Here is a 22,308-nt window from a genome sequence, read left to right as displayed (position 1 = left end):
CGAAATCCTAAATACTAGACCTTTGATATCTTAAATGTTAAAGAACTGTCAACCATATGAGCAAAGACGTCCACATAAGGAGAAGCTATGTGGATCACATCCTTCATGGTGGTAAAAACATTGCAGGTTACAGTATTAGCTCAGAGATTCATGCAGTCTGTCTCTATATCTGATCTTATCAGTGACCCACCGGTATAAGGAGATCTGCACGGTGCTGACTGTTAGATCAGTGTATGAATGCAGCTCCTTATCTCATCTCTTGCTCTGACAACTCTGAACTCAACATGAACCGCCTCTTTCCTTCCAACAAGTTAAGATTGAGAGTTTTTACATTGGAAAGTAAAGGCGCTCATTGTGCGGGCTGGCTCGCAGACACGAGACAAACATGCACCCACAGCTGACCCAGTTACAATGTTCCTGTAATGTCCTCCTCTTTTTTTTCACTGAAGGTCGGGGAGACAAATGTGAGGTGTACCTGTGAGAACAGTGGTCCTTTGTTGCACAAACTGATTTGTTTTGACACCCACGCAGCAAAACGGAGCCCTCGCTGCTGCAAGTCACGTGCATCGAGTGTGATTCATCTTGTTTTGTGATAACTGGAATAGTGAAGTCAACTAAGAAACAAGATCATATTTCTCCTGTTTTAGCTTCTCTGCACTGGCTCCCTGTAAAATCCAGAATTGAATTTAAAATCCTACTGTTAACTTCTAAAGCTCTAAATGGTCAAGCTCCGTCATATCTTAGAGAGCTCATAGTGCCATATTATCCCACCAGAACACTGCGCTCTGAGAACGCAGGGTTACTCGTGGTCCCTAAAGTCTCCAAAAGTAGATCAGGAGCCAGAGCCTTCAGCTATCAGGCTCCTCTCCTGTGGAATCATCTTCCTGTTACGGTCCGGGAGGCAGACACCGTCTCCACATTTAAGACTAGACTTAAGACTTTCCTCTTTGATAAAGCTTATAGTTAGGGCTGGCTCAGGCTTGCCCTGTACCAGCCCCTAGTTAGGCTGACTTAGACCCCCTATAATACACCGGGCTCCCTCTCTCTCCCTCTCTCTCTCTCTCTCTCTCTCTCTCTCTCTCTCTCTCATCCTATTACTGCATCTTGCTAACTCGGCCATTCTGGATGTCACTAACTCGGCTTCTTCTCCGGAGCCTTTGTGCTCCACTGTGTCTCAGATTAACTCATACCGCAGCGGTGCCTGGACAGCATGACGTGTGTGGTTGTGCTGCTGCCGTGGTCCTGCCAGATGCCTCCTGCTGCTGCTGCCATCATTAGTCATTAGTCATACTTCTACTGTTATTATACACATATGACTATTGTCACACAAGTATACTGTCAGATATTAATACATACTTTCAACATATTGTACCACAGTAGCCAGAACTATAACTATAATATTATTACTTTCATTAATGTTGTTGTAAGCTACTGTCATTACCTGCATCTCTTTCTCTGTCTCTCTCTCTGTCTCATTGTGTCATATGGATTACTGTTAATTTATTATGCTGATCTGTTCTGTACGACATCTATTGCACGTCTGTCCGTCCTGGAAGAGGGATTCCTCCTCAGTTGCTCTTCCTGAGGTTTCTACCGTTTTTTTCCCCGTTAAAGGGGTTTTTTTTGGGGAGTTTTTCCTTATCCGCTGTGAGGGTCTTAAGGACAGAGGGATGTCGTATGCTGTAAAGCCCTGTGAGGCAAATTGTGATTTGTGATATTGGGCTTTATAAATAAAATTGAATTGAATACTGAACAACAGACCTGCCATACACACAGGTAACTAGGGATGCACGGATCCAACTTTGTCTCACCTGATATGTATTCTAATACCTCAGCTCTGAGCAGCTGCCAATACCAAGCACCAACGTGATACCCTTTACCCCAAATATCAAATCCGTTTACCTCACTGTGTAGATGTTATTGGAATCATTTTCTGTAAAGTAACATGAGATCAGGGAGGGCTGTAGCACTGAAATTGAGTTGGCAGCTGACTGTGACTGAATGACAGTAACTGATAGTGGAAACATTGACAAAGAAGCTGTGTTAATGTGGATCGGTCAGGCTGTCAGGCAATCCTTTCCGATAAATATGAACTATCAACTTTTCTGACTTAAAGTTCCAGTGTGTAGGATTTAGGGGTATTTATTGGCAGAAATTGTATATAATATTCATAACTATTGTTACAGGCTCACCATTTTTCCCGTCTAAGGGCGGTGGCCCTGTGGGTAAACTGTGAGGGTGTGACGTGTACTTCATTGTGTGTGTGGAGGGAAGCAGCCCCCTCGTATCATGGTAAAGACGTCAGGCGGCAAAGAGTGATGATAGTCAGCAGAATTAAGTGTCTAGATGAGCTCAGGGCTACTGTTCAACCTCATGAGAAGGCTGTGTTTATTGTTTTGTGGCGAAGACTGCAATAAAGCCATTGTTGGTGAACGGCACCTGAACACCTCGCCATCCTTCTTTCTGCTAGATGCTAGTTACCAGCTAATAACGAGCCAAGCTAGAATTAATGTTAGTAGGCCAGCATGTTCCTAATTCTGGTTCGGAGCCAGTAAGCTGTCACTGAGAGAGGTAACACTATGTTTTGATTAGTTTATAATCACCTAAAAATCAAAAACATTGTGTTACTTTTCCTTGTAATAAGCCATAGATCTACATACGGTGCGGGTCCAGGCCCCCAGGAACTGTGCTGAGCTTTGACGCCAATTTTACAAAGTGGTCAAACATGGAATTACAATTTCCAGGTACGTCGTAATGCCATTGGACCCAAGAAGACTTATGAAGAAGAGATTTACATTGTGAAAGAGATGGTGTAAATAAGTGGATACATTTTTTTGAGCATCACAACCCTTGGGATTTGATCCATTTAGTCCGATAACATTTTGAAAGTGTAGGAAAGCTGCACCCATTAATGTTAGCGGAGGGCTAAACTGGAAGTTAGCCACTCAGCAGTGGCTTGGGCTCGACTGCCTTAAGTCTATAGTGTGCTTGCTCTTTGGGTCCCGCAATGTGGAAGATCCAGGTAATTTCATATCGCAGAAATTGAGCTTTTTTGGCTCCATGCACCACAAAGCAACTTTTATAGGAATGAATATGGCCCCATCAAGTTCTCTTAATACATCTATGAGTGGGTCCTTTCCGCAGAGTTCGCCATGTTTTTCTACAGCAGTCCAGAATGGACAAATCAAAGTCTAGCTCTAAATAGGGCCATTTGCATTTGCACGTCAGCCACTGTGGTTCTCCTGCCATGGTAGGAGTCGGCTCAGTTCTGCAACCTCACTGCTAGATGCCACTTAATCCTACACACTAGATCTTTAATAGGATAAGGCTGGCAATATTTCATATTGTTCTTATACTCAACAAATCCCGTCAAAAGATCAAACCCAATGAATAAACTGATTCTACAAACAAGTGTTACAACAATGTTCAGCTGCCTTCTTTAAAAAAAAACCGATGTATATGTGAGCTGTTTTTAAAGATTTACGTCCCCAGTAGGGACAAACAAGTTGTGGGTTGTGTGCCAGCGGAAGGTGATGAACCATCACACCGAATAACACCAGACTTATCATTTAAAAACCGAAACGTGAGTGCAACATCTGGACGGAATGGCTGAAGCCAACATCATGACCCAGTGGTGGAGACACACTGAAGCTCCTAAAACATCTTAGAAATGTCGTGTGTGCAGTGTTTTCTTGCAGCTTAAACAACAGATGAGCGTGTCTGTCAGTGTTTTGGGGGATAACTTACTGAGGAGCCTGTTCATATGGTGACACCTGGTGGACGTGCTTACTCATGATCCAAATGTAGTTGAACCATGATGAATGCAAAGTCTAATAAAGCCCCAATAAAATCATGCTGTGTTCTGACACATTCAGAATCTTTATTTGTGAACAACTTCTCCTCAAGCTGTTAAATGTTTGGACGTATGAAATGAAAACAGTCATCTGCTTTCATAGAAAATAGATGGCGTTTTATTTTTGTTTTTATTGTCTCAGTTAAGACTGTAACAGATGCAATTCACTAAGCTTTAGCTAATAAATCGAGCTACAGTGGAAAATGAATCTACTGTTATACTCTGCTGGATGTCAGTAAACGACGAGTTCATGTCAAAACACAAAAACATTCAACACAGGACTAAAATTACAAATGAAAACTCAGCTGAAAACAAAAAACTGAGTGAGAATGATATTTATCATAAATTAATCTCAACTCAAGCTCCACAATTTTTTTTTTTTTTTCCTGGCACTTTCAATCGCATCTCATGGTCTTCATCAGCAGATGACTCATCATCACCATCACCATGACAACTGATCAAACTACATTTGCTGAGAAGCCTCAGAAAAAGCTAGTTAGTGGACTGGTTTTAGGATTATTTTGTCAGGGTACTTCTACCTGCATCAAAAAAAAAAAAAACTTTCAATGTGTGAATTTTTTGTTACAGAAGAAACTAAAATAAAATGAATCCCAGCTTTTCTTTTTAAAGTTCCCCAAATCAAATCAGTAAAACTGTTTCCTCTGCAGCTGACACACGTTCATGTTATCAAACCTAATCAGACCTCGAATGTGAATGTTCACAGTCGTCTTCATCGGTGTTTGATCCATCTACTGTGGTGAGTGTTCACTGATGCTGAGCTCCCTCGTTCTTGCTCTCTTGCCACATCTTCTTCCTCAGCTCCAGCTCAACATCGGTGAATGAAGCAGGACCCCAGTTAGTGATCCTCTGAGGTCCTTTATGACCTAAAGGATCAAGTTAAAAGAGAAGAGAGGGAGGCCATTAAACAGGATGTACTTACAGACAAATCACTCATGATGCCTTATGTTGTACTGGCACTTAATGCGTGCAATAATAAAGCAGAAAGCAAAACATTGTTTTGGCTTCATCTTTGTATGATTCCAGATGTGAAACAACTATAATTCAGTACATAAAGTTGAGGCTATAAATGACTCTGTATGGCCAAACTGTTGCTACAGAATTGAAGGAACACCATGTTTTGCATGAACACCATGATTTCACTCAACTGGAACTAAGATGCAAAGTTAAAACCATAGAAAAACTGTCCCAGAACCAAGGACATGAGATTTGTTTCAACACTGCGGGGTAGAAACATGTGAAACAAGAGATTTGGGGGTCTTTGAAAGAAAATTTTGAGCATCAAACACTTAACTTCCTGCATTCTGAATTTTTCTGCACCAATTTGTGCCTTTTCTGCATCACTTTATAGTGTATACTTCTTAAAAGTAAAAGTCCCCTGCTACTTTCATGTTTTTATTGGGGGGAGCAAGTGCATTATATTTTAAATATTGCAGGGGACGTCTGCTTTGTCCCCCCGCCAAAATCTACACCCATGCCCAGAACATAAATAGCATGTTGACAGCAGTGTCCATATACTTTTGGCCATATAGGGTATATTGCTGCAACTTTCAGTGTAAAGGTGTTTTGGTAAATTAGGCCTAAACTCCAAGGTGGACTGGCCCAATCTAATTTTTTGTATAACTGTTGGGCAGCTAATATACAGAAGCTGGCATTTTGGATGCAAGCACCTCTGACTACTAACTGGTGTCTGTTGGAGGCCAAATCTTGCCGAACGACATCACTACCAGCTTTAAGATGTTCATCTCTACTTCTACCCTTGTCTTGGCACACATCCAACCCAAAAGTAATCTCCACCTTTAAAATCTGGTCTCAGTTCCAGCAGCACTTTGCTCCGCTATCAAATAATCATTTCAATCAATCAAATCACAATTTGCCTCAGAGGGCTTTACAGCATTCGACATCCCTCTGTCCTTAGGACCCTCCCAGCGGATAAGGAAAAACTCCCCCAAAACAACCTTTAACGGGGGGAAAAAATAAAAATAAATTGTTTGCCCCCTCGGTAATAGACTGTGCTTTCTTTATATGGGAACGAAAGGGACTCAAGTCTGTTAGAGACCTCTGACGTTTTCTCTGACTTTCAGAACCTGGAAGATAAACGTGCTCTATCTAGTCACAACCTTTTCCAGTGTTTTCAAATAAGACACTTTGTTCAAGCTCCATGAATTTGAAAGTTCTTAAATGACAGATACATGTGTGTAATGTGGAATCTTAACCTATGTTTAAAGCAGCAATAACTAACAAACAACGATCAGTGTCAATACCTGGCTGGATGAGACGCACCAGCCCCTCGTGATGGGCCACCTTGTCCTTCCAAGTCTTGGTCTTGTTAGCTGCTCGTTCAAGCTTCACTGTCACCTTCTGTATAAGACAAAGAGGAGAGATCGATGAAATTAGTTTGAGTAAAAGTCAAATGAGAGGACAGCAGGTGTATAAGTGGGATGAGGGAAGTTTTCAGACAGTTGAAACAGCTCAGCCAGCAGGGGGAGCAGCTGCCGATGAGAGTATCGAAAGCATCAAAGCCTGGCACTGAATGTCAGCTCAGATTCATATTGTAGTAAACTTGTTTTTTATCTTGCTCCCTGTGTTTCCTGGCCTGTGCTCCACTGTCATTATCTTATGGAAAAAAAAACACAACACCAAATAGCTAATCTTGAAAAATGAAATTCTGATGTATATCAAATGTGTCTATATGTCTGAGAGTTTTTATTTTATTCTTGAGCCGTCCTGTTCCTGCTGGTGTTTAAACATTTAACAACGTGACTTTGGCCTCTTTTGTTAAAAGACTAGATTCTGTGGAAAACACGACTCTAATTCTAAAGTATTCAGCAGTCATTTCAGCAATGGTACTGAAAAGTTTCAAACAATATACAGCCCTAATTTCACTAACTGGTTGCAGGTCAGCTGACACGATGTTGTTTCATTTGTTGTTCCATAAACTGAACATAATTCATAAAAATCAAGATCAAAATCATCAAACAAGAAACAACAAAATGCCACAATAGTGAAGTATAATACAAGCATGCCTGTGGGTAGAAAAGAGTAGTTTTATTACAGATAAAAGGGGGGAAAATATATCAAACACTATCCCTGATGCCACAGGAGAATCCCCCCTCCCAGATAAAGGCTCTGTCGGACTGTTCAGACCAGTGCAACCCTCTGCATGTGTGTTCTGACCTCATACTGCTCCAGCGCTCCCTGCCGCTCCCTCTCCAGCCTCTCCAGCTGCAGCATGGCTGCCTGCAGGTCTCTCTCCTTGGCCAGCTGCTCGGCCACCAGCTCCTGCTTCTCAGCCTCGGTCTGAGACAGCGCCCTCTGCTGCTGCAGGTGGATCTGCTCCAGCTCTGCCCTTTTGGCTGCCTCCTCCTCCAGCAGACTGCGATGGGAGACACAGCAATGATGTCAGAACAGACAGGTAAGTGTGGAAAAATCCTGATCAGGCTGAGGACAGATTATCACATCACCTTTAGACAGTCAGGAATCCCACACTAACAAAAACGTGCAAAAAATATACAGCAAAACAGTCATGACTATACACTGTGCTGTGAGACCATTTCACTCACTACTGTGACATCATCCACAAGGTTTTTTTTTGTGTGTGTGAAGAAATGATCATTTCTAAGGTTGTGTATTTGTGACATTGTACTGCCCTTCATTGTGCTGCATTGTTTAGGGTGTTATTAGGGATCTATATTTTTGTTTTTTTGTCTGATTTTGTCTGATTCAACAAAATTAAAAACACTCAAATCTGATTTTAAGTCCATAAATGCCCTTTGCAAACCAATGTAAAAATGTAATAATAAAAATAACATTGCAATCACTATGAGCAGATAGTGTCGATGGCCAGTTATGGCTAGGAAAATCACTGCAGACCCCTCTCATGTCCTGTGTTTTAAAGGACTGCACTTGTATAGCACTTGCCTAGTCTTCTGACCACTCAAAGCGCTCTCACACTACATTTACCCATTCACACATTGGTGGCCGAGGCCCCCGTGCAGGCTGCCACCTGCTACTCATTAACCACTCACTGGCACTTGCACACTGATGAAGCAGCCATCTTGTTGGGTTCAGCATCTTACCCGCTGGCTGGAGGAGCTGGGGATTGAGCTGCCTATCTTGCAATTGAGCGAGCCACAGCCACCCCCAATTTGGTGGTGTTTTTTGGTTACTATGCAGTGTTTTGTTTGTTTGTTTGTCTGTTTTTTACTGGTCCGCCCCACTTGAGATCAGACTGAGCTGCATGTGGCCTGTGAGCTAAAATGAGTCAGAGGCTACAGGGTTCCTATTTAATACAGAAGGAGATACCTGAATAGCTGGATCTCTTAAACTCAGGATGTAAGGAGGGTGTGAAATGAGGGCAGTATTTTTATGTGGCAGCCTTTATGTCCAAGACAAACTTCCCTAAAGACAAATAAGGTAATCTTGTATTTGGAAACATTTTTGCGACTAGCCAGGTATGTTAATGAGCAACATTTCATCATTATGTATCATTATAAATAGAAAACATATTTTCGCTCAGCATTATTTTTCCTTAAAAAACATATTTGCTGTTTCAAATTAGTTATATATAAACAATTTGTAGGAGGCAGGGCTGCTTTACATCACAACACATCTCTAACAGTGCCTAAATTTAAGACTGCAGGTCTGTTTGACTGGTTTATATTATTTCACTGTTGTGACTTCCTGTATGTATCCGAACACTGTCCAGTCTGTGTGTGTGTGTGTGTGTCCGAGACCTGGCCTGCAGCTTGTGCATGGCCTCCTCATCCTGCTTGGCCTGCCTCTCATCCTCCAAGGCCTCCTCCAGCCGGTGGTACATGTCCTCCAGCTCCCGGACGCGCTGCAGGTACTGCTCCAGTTCACTGGACTTCTGAGCCACCTGCTCCTCCATCTGCTGACGCACCTGATTGAGTCAACACACACACACACACAGTGTTGCATGCTCTTACTCATTAAGCTCTTGAAGGTGGCAATGAATTTACAAATCCACTGCAAATCTACACATTTGACACTTCATTCTGACATTTGCTGTATTTTTGCTTCTACATCCACTGATGTGCAGTAACATTTCTTTGTCTTACAAAGGCATTTATCCGTCAGTTCCCTGAAGTAAGACAGTGATTAATACGTCTGTGCATGTGACACTGAGACCAGAGATGACTCAGCATCATGGGATATACAATTTAAAATTTTAGCTTGTGTTTCCAGGAACGATGGAGCCACAGACGGCTGATGGTGACTTCATCAGAAAATAACAAGACAGTCTTGGTTCACCAAAGCTCATCAGCTTTCTCTGTGAACTTTCTAAAAACCACGTGTCACCACAAATGCAGTGTCGACATGTATCAGCCCACATGACTGGGACAAAGGAGCAGAGTTGTGGGAGGCTGACACAGGCACGTTTGTTACCATTTTCTCTCTCTCCAGGTCCAGTCTGTAGCGATCCTGCAGGTCTATCTGAGTCTGCTTCCTCCTGAGCTCCTCGTCTGCCGCTTTAGCCGTGGCCTCTTCCATTTTCTGAGAAGCACAAAAGAGGGAAAGGCTGTTAACTCTCTGCTTTACTGGAAGCAAAGTCAGCCTATAAGGGAAATCTTAATAAAGAACATTAGTTTGGTGAAAGAGGAATCTGTGGTTCAGTTTGCATTTCTCGGTCAAGATTAATAGAGCACTTTTCCTCTTTCCTTGTAGCAAGTATAATATTCTACGTACAAACACCAGGATGCATTTAAGCACTCCAAAATGTGATGTGGATTTCTACATAATTAGTGATTGGCCTTGTAAAGAGAAATGACGGTTTGACATTTTTCAAAAAAAGGCCATCTGGCAAAGTAAAAAGAGAAGTGAGACACTGCAGCTCTGAAACAACTGAGCTCATACGTCTAGCACTTCACTAGACACAGGTGTCCCTGAGTGATAAACACTATTGTTTGCATACCAGGTTTTGCTTCCCTTTTTACTGTGAATGTTCTGCAGCATCATGTGTGTTGTTTTTGATGTTGTGGTTGTTTTGTAATAAAATTGGCGTTTAGGTTATTTTAAACCAGAGTGTGTAAAAATGAAAGGAAGTGGACAAAAACTCAAATTTAACTTGAAAAACTTGAAAAATCGCAATCTAGGATTTTAAAAAGCTACTTGGACTAACCAACTATAGCTCTACATTTGCACCTAAAATAAAACAAGTACTTTATTCATACTTATCTTTGTTTAACGTGTGCCTTTATGACATTATGTGATATACTTTCATTTAAATGATTGGTCCGAAAGGGACCAATATATAGCTTAAAAAGAAAAAACATACAGAGCAAAAGAAAGAACTTCCTGTGGGAGAGAGATTGTTTACTACAATCTGTACATTCCAATACCCATACCACCATACTATATAGTATGCCAGAAAAAGATTTAGTATATCCCAATACATAACATATCAAATGCAGTATGCCAAAAATACCAGGATGCCCTACTACAGCCGGTCCGATTTCGCAGTCTGCAAGCCAGCATGCTTCTCTGGCTATTCTGACCCACAATTTTCTGCACAGCGAAAGATACGCCACATCGACTGAGCTGCAAACAGATGCCAGCTGATTGACAGTCATCAGAAGTTCCATTGATGGATGACAGTGCATTCAAGCAACTGATAATCATTAATATTACCAATGACAAAAGGACATCGTTATAAAAATAATGACAGAGAACTGCGGATGTAATTCCATTGTCGCAAATATAATATGTTACAATCTACAATCTGTGCAGTTATAACTTTAACTCCATACATTGCAAAGTAACAACAGCAGAGCTCTACAGGTTGATCTTTATCTCTGGCGAACTCGTTGAGTGGCGTTTTTCTTTTATCTTCAAGGTTATGGGTATAAAAGCAAGAGGGTCTGATTTCGTGTTTAGATGGGTGGATACAATTTCAGAGTTTAAAAAAACTCCCTACGTTGCAGAACCAATAGTAAATCTGCAGGGCGGTCCTTCGGTGGCTCGCTGAACTCATGTGCTTGTAAACATGGTCCCACTAGAATCACGTGTAGCGGTACAAAATGGCTCAGCCGCGCTCGCAGAGAACACCGTCAAAGTTAGCGGATGTTTGTCGCGTTTGCGGTGACACATTCTCACCAACTAAAAGAAAGAAACATAATCTTTGACAAGGTTATGACTCATCCGTCCGGCCGGACTATAGAGGGAATCGCCTTGTTGTTTACAAATACTTCTGGGTAGAAAACCAGCAGAGCTTTTAGCTATATATATATATAGCCTGTATATCACATTTTTCACATCACTGTATCACCGTTTGGACTAATCCGATGTTTGTAAAGTCTATAAACACAATGATTGAACAAACATTACTATTTCTGTGTGCACGTGTAGCTGGGCTAACCGTTAGCTGTTAGCCCTGTTAGCCGTTAGCTTTGTCTGTAATAGGTAATAACTCATTAAACGGTCCGTGAAAAAAATATTTTTTCCAGCAGATATCTTAGTTACAACATGATTGAGCCAGCAAAGCAGTTTTGTGTTGCTATGTGTGGTATTTATTCAGTTTTGGGAAATCACAATGTCTAGAAAGCATCAGTGGCTGCAGCTGACAGGGACAGCTAACACTAGCAGCAAAGCTAACATCAGGACGTCATCTGTTAAAAGCCTCCCGTTGTCGGATACGACATGAAACTACTCCAGTTAGCTCAATCATGTTGTAACTAAGACATCCGCTGGAAAAAATATTTTCTTCACGGATGAGCACATGTTTGATAAAACGGAGTTAAATCTCTCGGCATCCATTTTGTGTGTTTGTTTCCTTGTGGATGAGAAAAGGAGGCGTGCGCATTTCCGAGAAGGCGTCAAAAATGCAAGAGGCGTTGCTTTGTTGCCGGCCGTTTTCGCCGGTGTGTTAAACACACTTTAGAAAGGAGTGTCCCCAGACTATCAGAAGGCGGAGATCTCTGATTGTCTGGTGGTGAGACTAGACGAGGACTCATCTCTGTCCCCCGCCTGTTTTCTATCACGTCTGTCTCGTTAGTCCTTCCCTGTTCCCAGAGTCTTCCCTTCACACCTGTTCTGTATCAGTCTTGTTGTAAACCAATCTCCATTTACCTCCTTTTGCCTGTATCCTCCTACTTCAGCTGTGTCTCATTCTTGTAATTGGTTTTCTGTGTATATATACCTGTGTGTTTCCCTTTGTTCCTCGTCAGTTCGTCTGTGTTCATTCTTGTGTTCTTGGTGTCGGTCCCTGCTCTGTTTCCTGCCTAGTGTCTTGTGTTCTGTTTTTAACCTGAGTTCATCGTATTATCCTGGTTGGGTTTCAGTTAGTTTTGGTTCTTCTGTCATTTGGACATTCAGTTACCTGTCTGTGCTGGATGTTTTTTATCAGCTGCATTAAAGCTTGCTTTTTGTTAAAACTTGAACCTGCCTGCTGCTCTGCATTTGGGTCCTTCCTGGACCGATCAATGACAAGCTGATCATCGAGCAGTACCTTCCTCATATTCTCCAGCTGTTTCTGTTTGGTCTCATTGGCCATCTGGAGTTGCTTCATCTTCTCAGCCAGGTCATCCTCCTCCGAGTGCTGCCTCTGCCGCAGCTCCCTGCGCCTCAGCCGGGCCTCACGGTGAGGAGACGGCAGCCCCAACCTCAGCAGCTGGATGCATGTTTGAATAGCTGCCATGAGAAGGAAACAAGACGAAATCACTGACTGATTTATGTCCACAACAACTGATGAATCAGTGATGATAACATTTAGAAATTCAAAGGACGACGATAAAGAAAATTAAGATGATAATGACGAGGCACAGAGCAGTAGGAAATGACTCCTCAGTACCTTGAAGCCATTCCTGCTTCTTCTTTTTATCTGATGCGCTGATCTCAAAGCTTTTATCAGTGCACTTGATGATGAGCAGGCATTTCTTCCCGTCTTTATCAGGCACAGACTGCAGGAGAAAAAAAATACAGCACTTCAGTCACATCCTACTATATGTACAAAACTATGAGGGCTTATAAAAATAAAAAGATCACTGCTGTTTAGGCCATGCTAATTCTATTTCTGTTCTTGAGCAAATGACAGTTTTATCATCAAATCAAATGATTTAGTCAATACAGCCTAACTGCATTACACACATTGGGTCTCATTCATGAAAAGTGAGTAAATCTGTGTGTAGATCTGCACATAAAAGTCTACGCTACTAAAAACCTACTCCGGATTCAGGAACGCTGCGGGAAACTCAGATTTGATCGTAAACACGTGTGTATGATCATGAATGCCAATCCATCGTAAAGTGACAGCACACTCCCGGTAATCAGCAATTAGCATAAATCCCCACCCATGAATAGCCAATGACCACCATATAAGGAGGTGTAGGTGCATCCTGTCGACCTGTCAGTCATGGCGCAAAAAAAGAAAGAGAGAGAAAGAAAAAAGAATTTTTCCGAAGCGGCGATCGAAATAATTTTGGGTGAAGTGGACTTAAGAAAAACATTTTATTTTCTTCAGTTAGTAGTGGTGTGACAGGGACAAAGAGAAGGCCTGCAGGGAGGTAACAGATGCTGTTAATGTTGTCTCCGTGGTACAAAGAACCATGTCAGAGGTGAAGCGTAAATGGTTTGATATGAAACTGGAGGCAAAGAAACGCATAAGCACACGTACAGCGGTCACCAAACAAACAGAAGATTCATTTGTGGGGTTTTGAATGAAGTGGGAACGGGAAACCAGAGACGTTTTGTGCGTAATGGATAAACTCTAAATCAGTGATGGCTGTTGGAATGTAGAGCTATTTAACATTTATTTTAACAAATGATACGGATAACATATAGCTACAGCAGTTTTGTATGCATCGTCTTCAAATTATTTGAATCTTAATAGCCTAAAGCTCTGTTTTATACAACGTGAATTAAACATTTTTCAAATCAGATTTATTCATTTAAATTATCAAAAAGCCACAAAAAAAACTAAACGTGTTGTCTCAAATAATTCTTTCAGCAGGCGCGTGCTCCTTCGTGGCTATTTTTGTCATGTTTAGATTACGTGTTTCAAAGGCATCTGTGTATTGTGTACATAACAGAGCGCAATATGAATTAAAATTGTAATTTCCAATAGTGAAAAGCAATATTTATGTCCCTTACTAAATTTACACAAGCACTACGAGTGGTCAGGAGCAGGAGTAGATTTTGTTAGTAGCTACGAAAAGATCAGAGCTACTAAAATATTGATGAATGCGGACATGCACGTAAATTTCCATCTGCGAACAGTTTACACACAAATTCCTTCTGCTCACGTTTCATGAATGAGACCCATTGGGTATACATACCAGTGGTTCCCAACCATTTTCCTCAAGGGACTCCTTCTCTATCTTTGAGTTAACTGATGACCCTGACTAAGTGACATATCCTCGGCATATTTCATATGATATCCAGTGAATAACAATAACAGAATTGATCAACTAATAAACTGTACAATTAACCAAAATGGTAATTGGTTCTGTTGGCTTCATCACACCATGACCTCCAGCAGGCACTGGGGTGATCTGCAGCCAAGTGTGAAGCTGTCGAGATGAGAATCAGCACCTCCAAGTCTGAGACCATGGTTCTCTGCCGGAAAACAGTGGATTGCCCCCTCTGGGTTGGGAGAGAGTTACTGCCTCAAGTGAGGGAGCTCAAGTATCTCAGGGTCTTGTACATGAGTTCAAAATAACAATTCCATTTAGTTTTTTTCACAAAAGTGAATGAAATGCTGGGATACAGGCCTACTAAAGTCTACTTATACCCCTTAAAGTCAACAAGGCCTTGCGACCTCCCATGAAGCTTTGACAACCCCTAATGGGGGTCTGGACCCTCAGGTTAGGAACCAGTATTATATACTAGAGTGTAAAGAGATAACAACACACCTCTACACAGCAGGTTCGGTCCAGGTTGATGTCTCCTTTCTTCTCCACAAGGTCCTCACTGACGTAGTATGACAGTGAGTTGGGTCGAAGGACAAACCAGCGCTCGGTCCAGTTCTTCCTCTTGTGGCCCTTTTTCATCAGGTATCCCTTTGAAACACAGAAAACACCTGAGTTGCCTAGCTATTCTGCCAAAATCACTGTGATACATCAAACACAACAAGGTCTGATACTTAGATAGATAATTAATTAAGCAAGCAATTCATTTATGGGCTGCCTGTGTACACAGTCCACATGAGCTCTGTCTGACCTGCTTGAGCACATCCAGTATGAGTTCTTGGAAGACCTCATTGATCCCCATGGACAGGGTCTGGCAGTTCATGCCCTTGCTGAAGTAGCCCATCCCCACCAGTTCAATCAGCTCCCAGGCATCCAGGCAGTTCTTCTTTGTGTTCAGCTGCAGCTTGTAATTTGAAAACTTCTCCTCGCTCCATCCGTTCCCCATGGCCTCAATCAGCTTTCGCAGGAAGTACTCGATCTGAGGAGATGGACAGACAAAAGAGCTTTGTTTGATTGTTAAAACCTATAATTACCACCTCGCAGTTGTGTGCCTCAACAAACCAGTCGACCCAGTAGCACAGAGGATCTCTGCAATCAGCACAGATTGAAGGTGGGCACCAAAGATTAGTGTCAAAAATCCAGTATCTGAAGTCTCCCCTTCTGTTTCTGAGTTATGGTGTTGAGTAAGGGCCAAAAAAGTGTTTTACGGAACATTATGATGTCACAGTGAAGCTGACCTTTGACCTTTTCCGGTGTAAAATGTCATAACATCATCATTTTATCCTAAAAGACATATGTGCATGTAACTTAACTTAACTCATAATTAGTGTAAGAATTCTTGAGTTATGGCCAGAAACATTTCTGGGAGGTCACACTGACCGTTGACCACCAAAATCTAATGAAATACGTCTTTACCACCCTCCTGGAATAGATGACATCATGATGGGATCTAATCGCCAAAGACCTTTCACATTTCTCATACTTATGTGCACATATAAATAAATATTATTTTCTCTCAGAACAAGTCTCTCCTGATTGGAATCACTTCATTGTTGAATCTAGGTTGACGTTTGTGCCAAATTTGAAGAAATTCTCTCAAGGTGTTCTTGAGATATTGCATTCACAAGAAGGGAACATAGGGACGGATGGACAGACAACCCAAAAATGTAATGCCTTCACACACAGCTGTCGCCAGCAGGGATGCTTAAAAAAAAAAAACCACACCCAGAAAACAACTGTAACGACCTTCCTCACCTCCTCAGTAATAATGACGAGTGGGTATTTCTCTTCTGACAGGAAGTTGAAAATGCACCAGATTTTGAAAGCATCGTCATCTGAGATGAGTAGATGTTTAGTGCAGATCTTTTTCCTGAAACACAGCGTCCAGCACATCTTGTTGAACTCCAGCACATCAAAATCCTCCTGTACCTGGGAACAAAAACACACCATTCAGTCAGAGTCAAAGTCAAACTGGTCAGCACCAGTAAGGGCAGTGTGTTTACAAATGCTAAGCAGGAGACTGGTGTTTGTCTCCTTTCAGAACCTCCAGTCTGCAGGATGTGAGGTACAAACGTGATGCAATTAAAGGCCTCATTTTCATTCAGGTCAGAGCCTACGAGAGAAAGGCAAGAAAACAGCTTCCAAGTACAAAGAGTGAGACTCAAGCAGTTTGCTGACTGACGTGAGACTTCAACAGATGTGTGTTTGCAGTGTGTTACACTGTGCTCACTAAGCTACAGAGAAAAGGCCCCAGCTTTTGCGAAGAGAGTATAAAGACACAGCAAATTTTACTGACACATTAAACTACCAATCAATAAATAACTGACCAAACACATGGTTCTTGTGGGGAGAACAGAGAAGTGGTTGAGACCATTTCCTCTCCTACAGATCAAAACTGGTCATGATTAGTCATCCTAATCTGTGTCATACACTCTTCAACAGAGAAGAAGTGTGTGTTGATGTTTCTTTTCTATTTTTACTGTTTGTGTAAGTGTCTAAGTCGTTTTTTTACTGCGTCCATGACACCATACATAAAAACTGTCAAGGTCTTTGTGATCTTGTTTTCGTGTTCATTGATCCAATAGTTCCTGATTTCAAGATATTTATGCAAAGTTCTTGTACAGCTGCTTGTGTTCAGACAATATGTATTTTTATCTACTCCCCAAATGCATAGATGGGGCCTATCAGGCGCAGGTCAGGGGTCCAAAGTGTCAGGGGTGTCATTCGCCTTCATCTGCTGAATGTCACTCAAATTAACACATACTGACCCGAAAGAGACTCAAAATCACCACAAAAAGATGCAAATGAACTGCAAAGAGACACAAAATGACAACAAAAGGGGAAAAACAACCATGAAGAGACACAAATTAGGAATGGTGGTGGGGCCTTTTGCATATCTGTGCCCAATGTCTGCCCATGCCCAAATGTCCTTGATGGAGATCTGTGGTTACTTTTTTCCCCTGCAGACAGTTTACTGCTAAGCTAACTGATTCAGGCTAATGTGTTGCTCATACAACATAACTTAATCTACTGCTGGGAAAACTGTTACTGTAACAATTTTCTTTTTTTCACTTTTTTTCCTGTGAACGTTTCTTCTGGCCTCATCATAGGCGGACTGTGAGACAATGGGCCCCTGGGTGGGCACAGACATACAGAGGGCCCCACCACTTCCTCTACATAAGAGCGAGACACACAGACTTTGTAACTGTTAAGCCTGTTTTTGTAGTTGTTTCGCATCTCTCTGTGGTTTTCAGTCTGTTTGTAGTTTTTTTGTATGTGGTTATTTTGGCCCTTTTCCTGTCATTCTGAGTGTGTCTATAGTGGCTTTGCATTTCCCTATAGTCATTTTGAATCTCTTTGTAGTTGCTTTTCATCCCTGTGTAGTCATTTTGTGTCTTTTTATGGTTGTTTTGCCCATTTTGTAGTCTTTGTGGATGTCTTTGTAGTTGCTGTCATTCTGTCTGAAGTCGTTTTGCGTCTCTTTGCAGTCATTTTGAGTGTGCTTGTAGTTGTTTTTGCTCCTTTTCATAGTTGTGAGTCTCTCTGTTGCTGCTCTGCGTCTCTCTGAAGTAATTTTGTGTCTCTTTGTGCTCATTTTGAACCTTTTTGTAGTTGTTTTGCATCTCTTTGTGGTTGTTTTGCCCTTTTTTCGTAGTCATTTGCCCTTTTTCATAGTCGCAAACTCTGCACAGAAGGCTTTCTGTTTATTGTATTTCTTTGATCCTGCACCACTTCCACTGGACACAACTTTTTTATTGTTTCAACTTTTGTTTGTAACCTTTTCTTGGAAGTGTGCTCAGATCGCTGTGCACCTACACACATAGTGAGGGCAGAGGAAAGATATCAAGAAACAGAAAACACAGTTTTGGTGCCGACACTCATCACATTGGCACATGTATAAAAAATGTCAAGCTATACCCAGTTGAAATGATTTTTGAAAATTACAGTGTGTTGACTGGCTTAAAAACACATTCTCCTTTCAGCTTGTTTGTCCTCACCTTGTCCAGAATAAACTTGTTGAGGTAAGGCATGTAGCCCTGGTTGGACAGAGGCCCTTTATCATCATCTTTGAAATGTTCTTCAAGGGCCACAGGGTCATGAGGAATCTTCATCACTGTGCACAGGTTGTGGGACAGCACCTAAAGAACCACAATTTGAATATGAATTACATATAATATAGTACTGCAGGCGAGAGGACATATATTAGGTTGAGACACATCATTGTACAGTCACCAGTCTTGCAAAATGAATCTATGCGGGGGTAAGTTAAAGATGAAGCTCATGATCAGTCTCTCAGTTTTCAGATTTTGCTATCGCACATGCAAAACCATATCACTGACATTTACAAGCATCACCAGTCAAGCGTTACTTCTGTTCTTTAAAGTGAAGCCAATTCTTTTTACTGGTTGGTTCAGCTGTAAAAATAGAGGATTACGCCCAGATCCAGTGTTTCGGTTTGACTGTATAGCACTGTAGCTTAGATTCTGATAACCTCCTCATGCAAACAGTCTCCTCTGCTCTCTCTAAAGTGTTGTGATGGATAGATGATGGAATATTAGCTGTAAACTGGCCTTCACTGTGATGTAAAGACCATAAATAAATCTCCCAAAATAGTGACATTTAGAGATTTCCTGGCCACTCTGCAGTGTGGAGAGAGCATGTGTGAGAGATGAAAAGCCCTGCAGGATCCCTGAAGTCAGACTGTGTCTTTGTCAGGCTGGGCACATAGACGTCAGACCCAGCAGACAAACAAAATCTGGCCCAGGCTGTCATACACCACCTCTCTCTCCAGCCTTTGCTTCAGTAATAAAAGGCCTGTCACGTGTTTTTCAGTTTCTTCTCAAACAACAGAGACGGACTGAACATGCTAAACATTCTCCCTTTTTATAAACTACCTGCGACAAGTCCTACAAGGAAAATAAGCAGCAGCATTACTGCATGAATGGTGGATAAATGAGAGAATCTGACAATACAATATACTTGCATCTCTGTAGTATATAGTAAAACATGCAGTATGACTGTATAAATCCTGTGTGTGGCCACTGTAGCTCAAGTAAACACACTGATGTACAATGTAAAATTACTCCTTTACAAGCAAATAAGTTCTGCATTCAGCACTTCAACTATTTTATTATTACACACACTTAAATCTGATGCTTTTTGAGACCTTTTCAAGATATTTTTTAAGTAAATTTAAGACATTTTTTTTAATTTTTCTTATTCAAGCATTGCAGGTAAGCACAAAGGTAAGTAGTATGCGGTTTTATGCAGAGGTAGGTTTTGTGTGGGAATATGTTTATGAGAGTGAGTAAGGTTAATCTACATTTTGCCAACAGGTAAGCGCAAGTATGAAGTAAAAAGGTAGTATTAGGTTCAGCGGTAAGTTTAAGATTTGGAGCCTCAGTGATGTGGACTTTCACGCTGAAGTCATTTTGACAATAAGAAACTAAAAGATAGATCAATTAAATTAGATCATTTGTTTGTGGCAGTAAAGACCTCACAAATTCAAATTTTTGACTACTATAAAACTTCAATTACTAGCCTGGGCTATTATTTGCTAAAATCACTGAACTCAACAGGCTTGTATTTGGGATAGGCCCTTTCACATTAAACTGTTGCTCAGCAAAGATGGGAAATACAATCAAATTGTTATTTGAACCAGTATGAATATTAACTAGGCTTTGAATAACATGTCAGTTATGTGTTATGTTATGACACTTGTTAAACAGCACCCGAGGACAACACCACTTTATCCTGTTAAAACAATATTCGTAACATGAAAAGAACCTTTAATTCTTTTGATTGGTCGACCCTTACGGAATCATTTACCGGGTAATCAAGGGCCGGACACATATTCTGACTTAAAGACAGCTGCAGCTTTTTTGTCATGCTGGTAAATCTGAATGACTCAGGGTCCTGGTTTAAACATTTATATCTATATGTGTGATAAATAGTGTTCTGTTGATTCAGGATAACCAGTGAGTGTTGCCCGGTAATATATAAAGTAATAATAATCTACCAAGAACATTGTTTTTAATCTTTTTAAATAGTTTTAATCTCTCAAAATACAGCTGCAGCTACAACTATTATTTCTACAATTGTTTAGCACATGTGCCAACAAACCACACTCACATCTGACCCAACTCTGTGATGAAAATAGAGTTGCAGTGATACACTGGTTTCAAGGTGTACCGTGGTATAAAAGTTGACAGGTATCATACCGTGTGCATTTACTTATCTACAATATTGAAAAAAATGCAACTGGACATTTAGTTATTTTGTAAGTGGAGACTTTTTACACATACTTCCACTAACAAAATGGATTCAAGTTTCAATTATACTAATAAAATAACTCTTCCGTTTTCATTCCTTTACGGCTCATTCTGAAACCGTGATATTGTGAAACCAAATTTTCTGATGAAATTATGTTAGCCAGCTCCCATCACTCATCACAAACTTTCAAATCTTAAATCAAAATGTAGTTGATTCCTTTGCGTATTATCTAGAAATAACACTTTTTCAATATCTCTTTCTAACTCATTTTTTTATACGTTACATGTAAGTCCACAGACCCTTTTTTTTACTTTCGATACTACAAAACTGAAATGTCACCCTCACCAAAAAAAGCCGCTGACTTTCAGATGTTTTAACACAGTAGATGAGTACAGGTGTTTCAGTCCCTGTGACCTTTAAGAAACAGAAAATAGCTGTGTGCCAACCTACCCCAGTCTCCCCTACATCATGTTTTGTGTTCATATATTGAAATGTAAAAACTGAATCTGCTAAATAACAGGCAACTACTGTATATGTGTAAAATGAATGCAGTGATAACAAGTCCAGTATTCCCCTGAAATGCAGCTAAGCACGCAGAGTGGTTAAAGTGCCAGTGCCCTCAAAACTGTACTCCTACATGAACTTAGTTTCTACCACTGAGAAAAGTTACACAGTGCAGTTCAGGCGCATTTATTTATCGTCAAATGGTCTGAAGTTACGATGTGAGGAGAACAAGTGATACACACGCTCATGAAGTGTACAGTTAGTTTGGGTTCATGGGCGTCTCTGGACACAAAGAGAAAACAGAAGTGAAACGCACCTTTAACTGAGATTTGGAAACTTTCCCACGTTGATCCACATCCAGGGCTGTGAAGGCGTGCCATATGGATTTCAAAAGCTCCTCTCGAAGCCACATTTTGTCCCTCAGCAGCACCAGAGGAGGTCTGTCTGTCAGCTGGGTGCCAGTTTGTGTCTGTAGTCTCAGAATCCGCCTCCAAACACAGGCGCAGCGATAGTGGCGCAGCAGAGAGGAGAGTGGTGACAGCGCCACGCAACGACTATCAAAGTTTCTTTAACTCGCTGCACCACCCATCATGTGAATGTATTACTAACAGGAACAAGTTTCTTTATTTACAACGTGGTTGATTAAAAAAAACATCTTTTTAAAGGATATTTTATATATTTAATTAATTATGAAACTTTTCTTAAAGAGAAAACATTTCCTATATCGAGGTCAATTTAACTCTTTAATCAAACCCAGTCCTTAAGGTACAGTGGGGACCAAAAGTCTGAGACCACATTGAAAATCTCTAATATTTCCAAGTAAACCTGGAAATGATCAGAAAATCTGAGGATTCAGAGACATTGATATAAACAAGAAGCCATGACATGTGAAATGAAGAAGAACTATTAAGATCCAGTGCCATTTCTATTTCAGTTTCTACTTCTTTTTTATTTTTATTTTGATCAAGGTATTTTTATTTCTAAATATAAAAAAGCAGACGAGGTGATGTAACATTTTCTGGTGGACCCTTTAATGGTAGGCCTATCTATTTTTTTTAAGTGGATGTGACACATAGCCTCTCTAATCCACCATATGTTGGAGGGAAAATAAGCCTCCTGACCAACAGCCAGCTAAAGGCCACCATATCTATATAGCATCCAGGGAGTGGGTCATCAGCTGGAGCCACACCAAATATTGAAATCAGTGGGGATGGGTCTATTGTTTTCCCACATATT

The 22,308-nt window shown here is 41.0% G+C and overlaps 1 protein-coding gene across 1 annotated transcript; it reads right to left on the bottom strand.

Annotated features, from left to right (window-relative positions):
• Nucleotides 1-3,866: 3,866 nt before the first annotated feature.
• LOC117251542 (switch-associated protein 70) lies at nt 3,867-21,599 on the bottom strand. The gene is made up of 12 exons (XM_033617962.2): nt 21,389-21,599; nt 18,294-18,434; nt 16,051-16,224; nt 15,047-15,274; nt 14,740-14,886; nt 12,681-12,789; nt 12,339-12,520; nt 9,281-9,388; nt 8,608-8,774; nt 7,049-7,247; nt 6,136-6,232; nt 3,867-4,737 (listed from the first exon to the last, which is right to left on the bottom strand). The coding sequence occupies exons 1-12, from the start codon at nt 21,482-21,484 to the stop codon at nt 4,619-4,621; spliced, it is 1,767 nt and encodes a 588-aa protein (XP_033473853.1). The 5' UTR covers nt 21,485-21,599; the 3' UTR covers nt 3,867-4,618.
• Between the last annotated feature and the right edge of the window lie 709 nt (nt 21,600-22,308).

Source organism: Epinephelus lanceolatus, chromosome 2, assembly GCF_041903045.1.
Source record: "Epinephelus lanceolatus isolate andai-2023 chromosome 2, ASM4190304v1, whole genome shotgun sequence".
Taxonomy (NCBI): domain Eukaryota; kingdom Metazoa; phylum Chordata; class Actinopteri; order Perciformes; family Serranidae; genus Epinephelus; species Epinephelus lanceolatus.
This window is presented reverse-complemented; position numbering and strand designations above follow the sequence as displayed.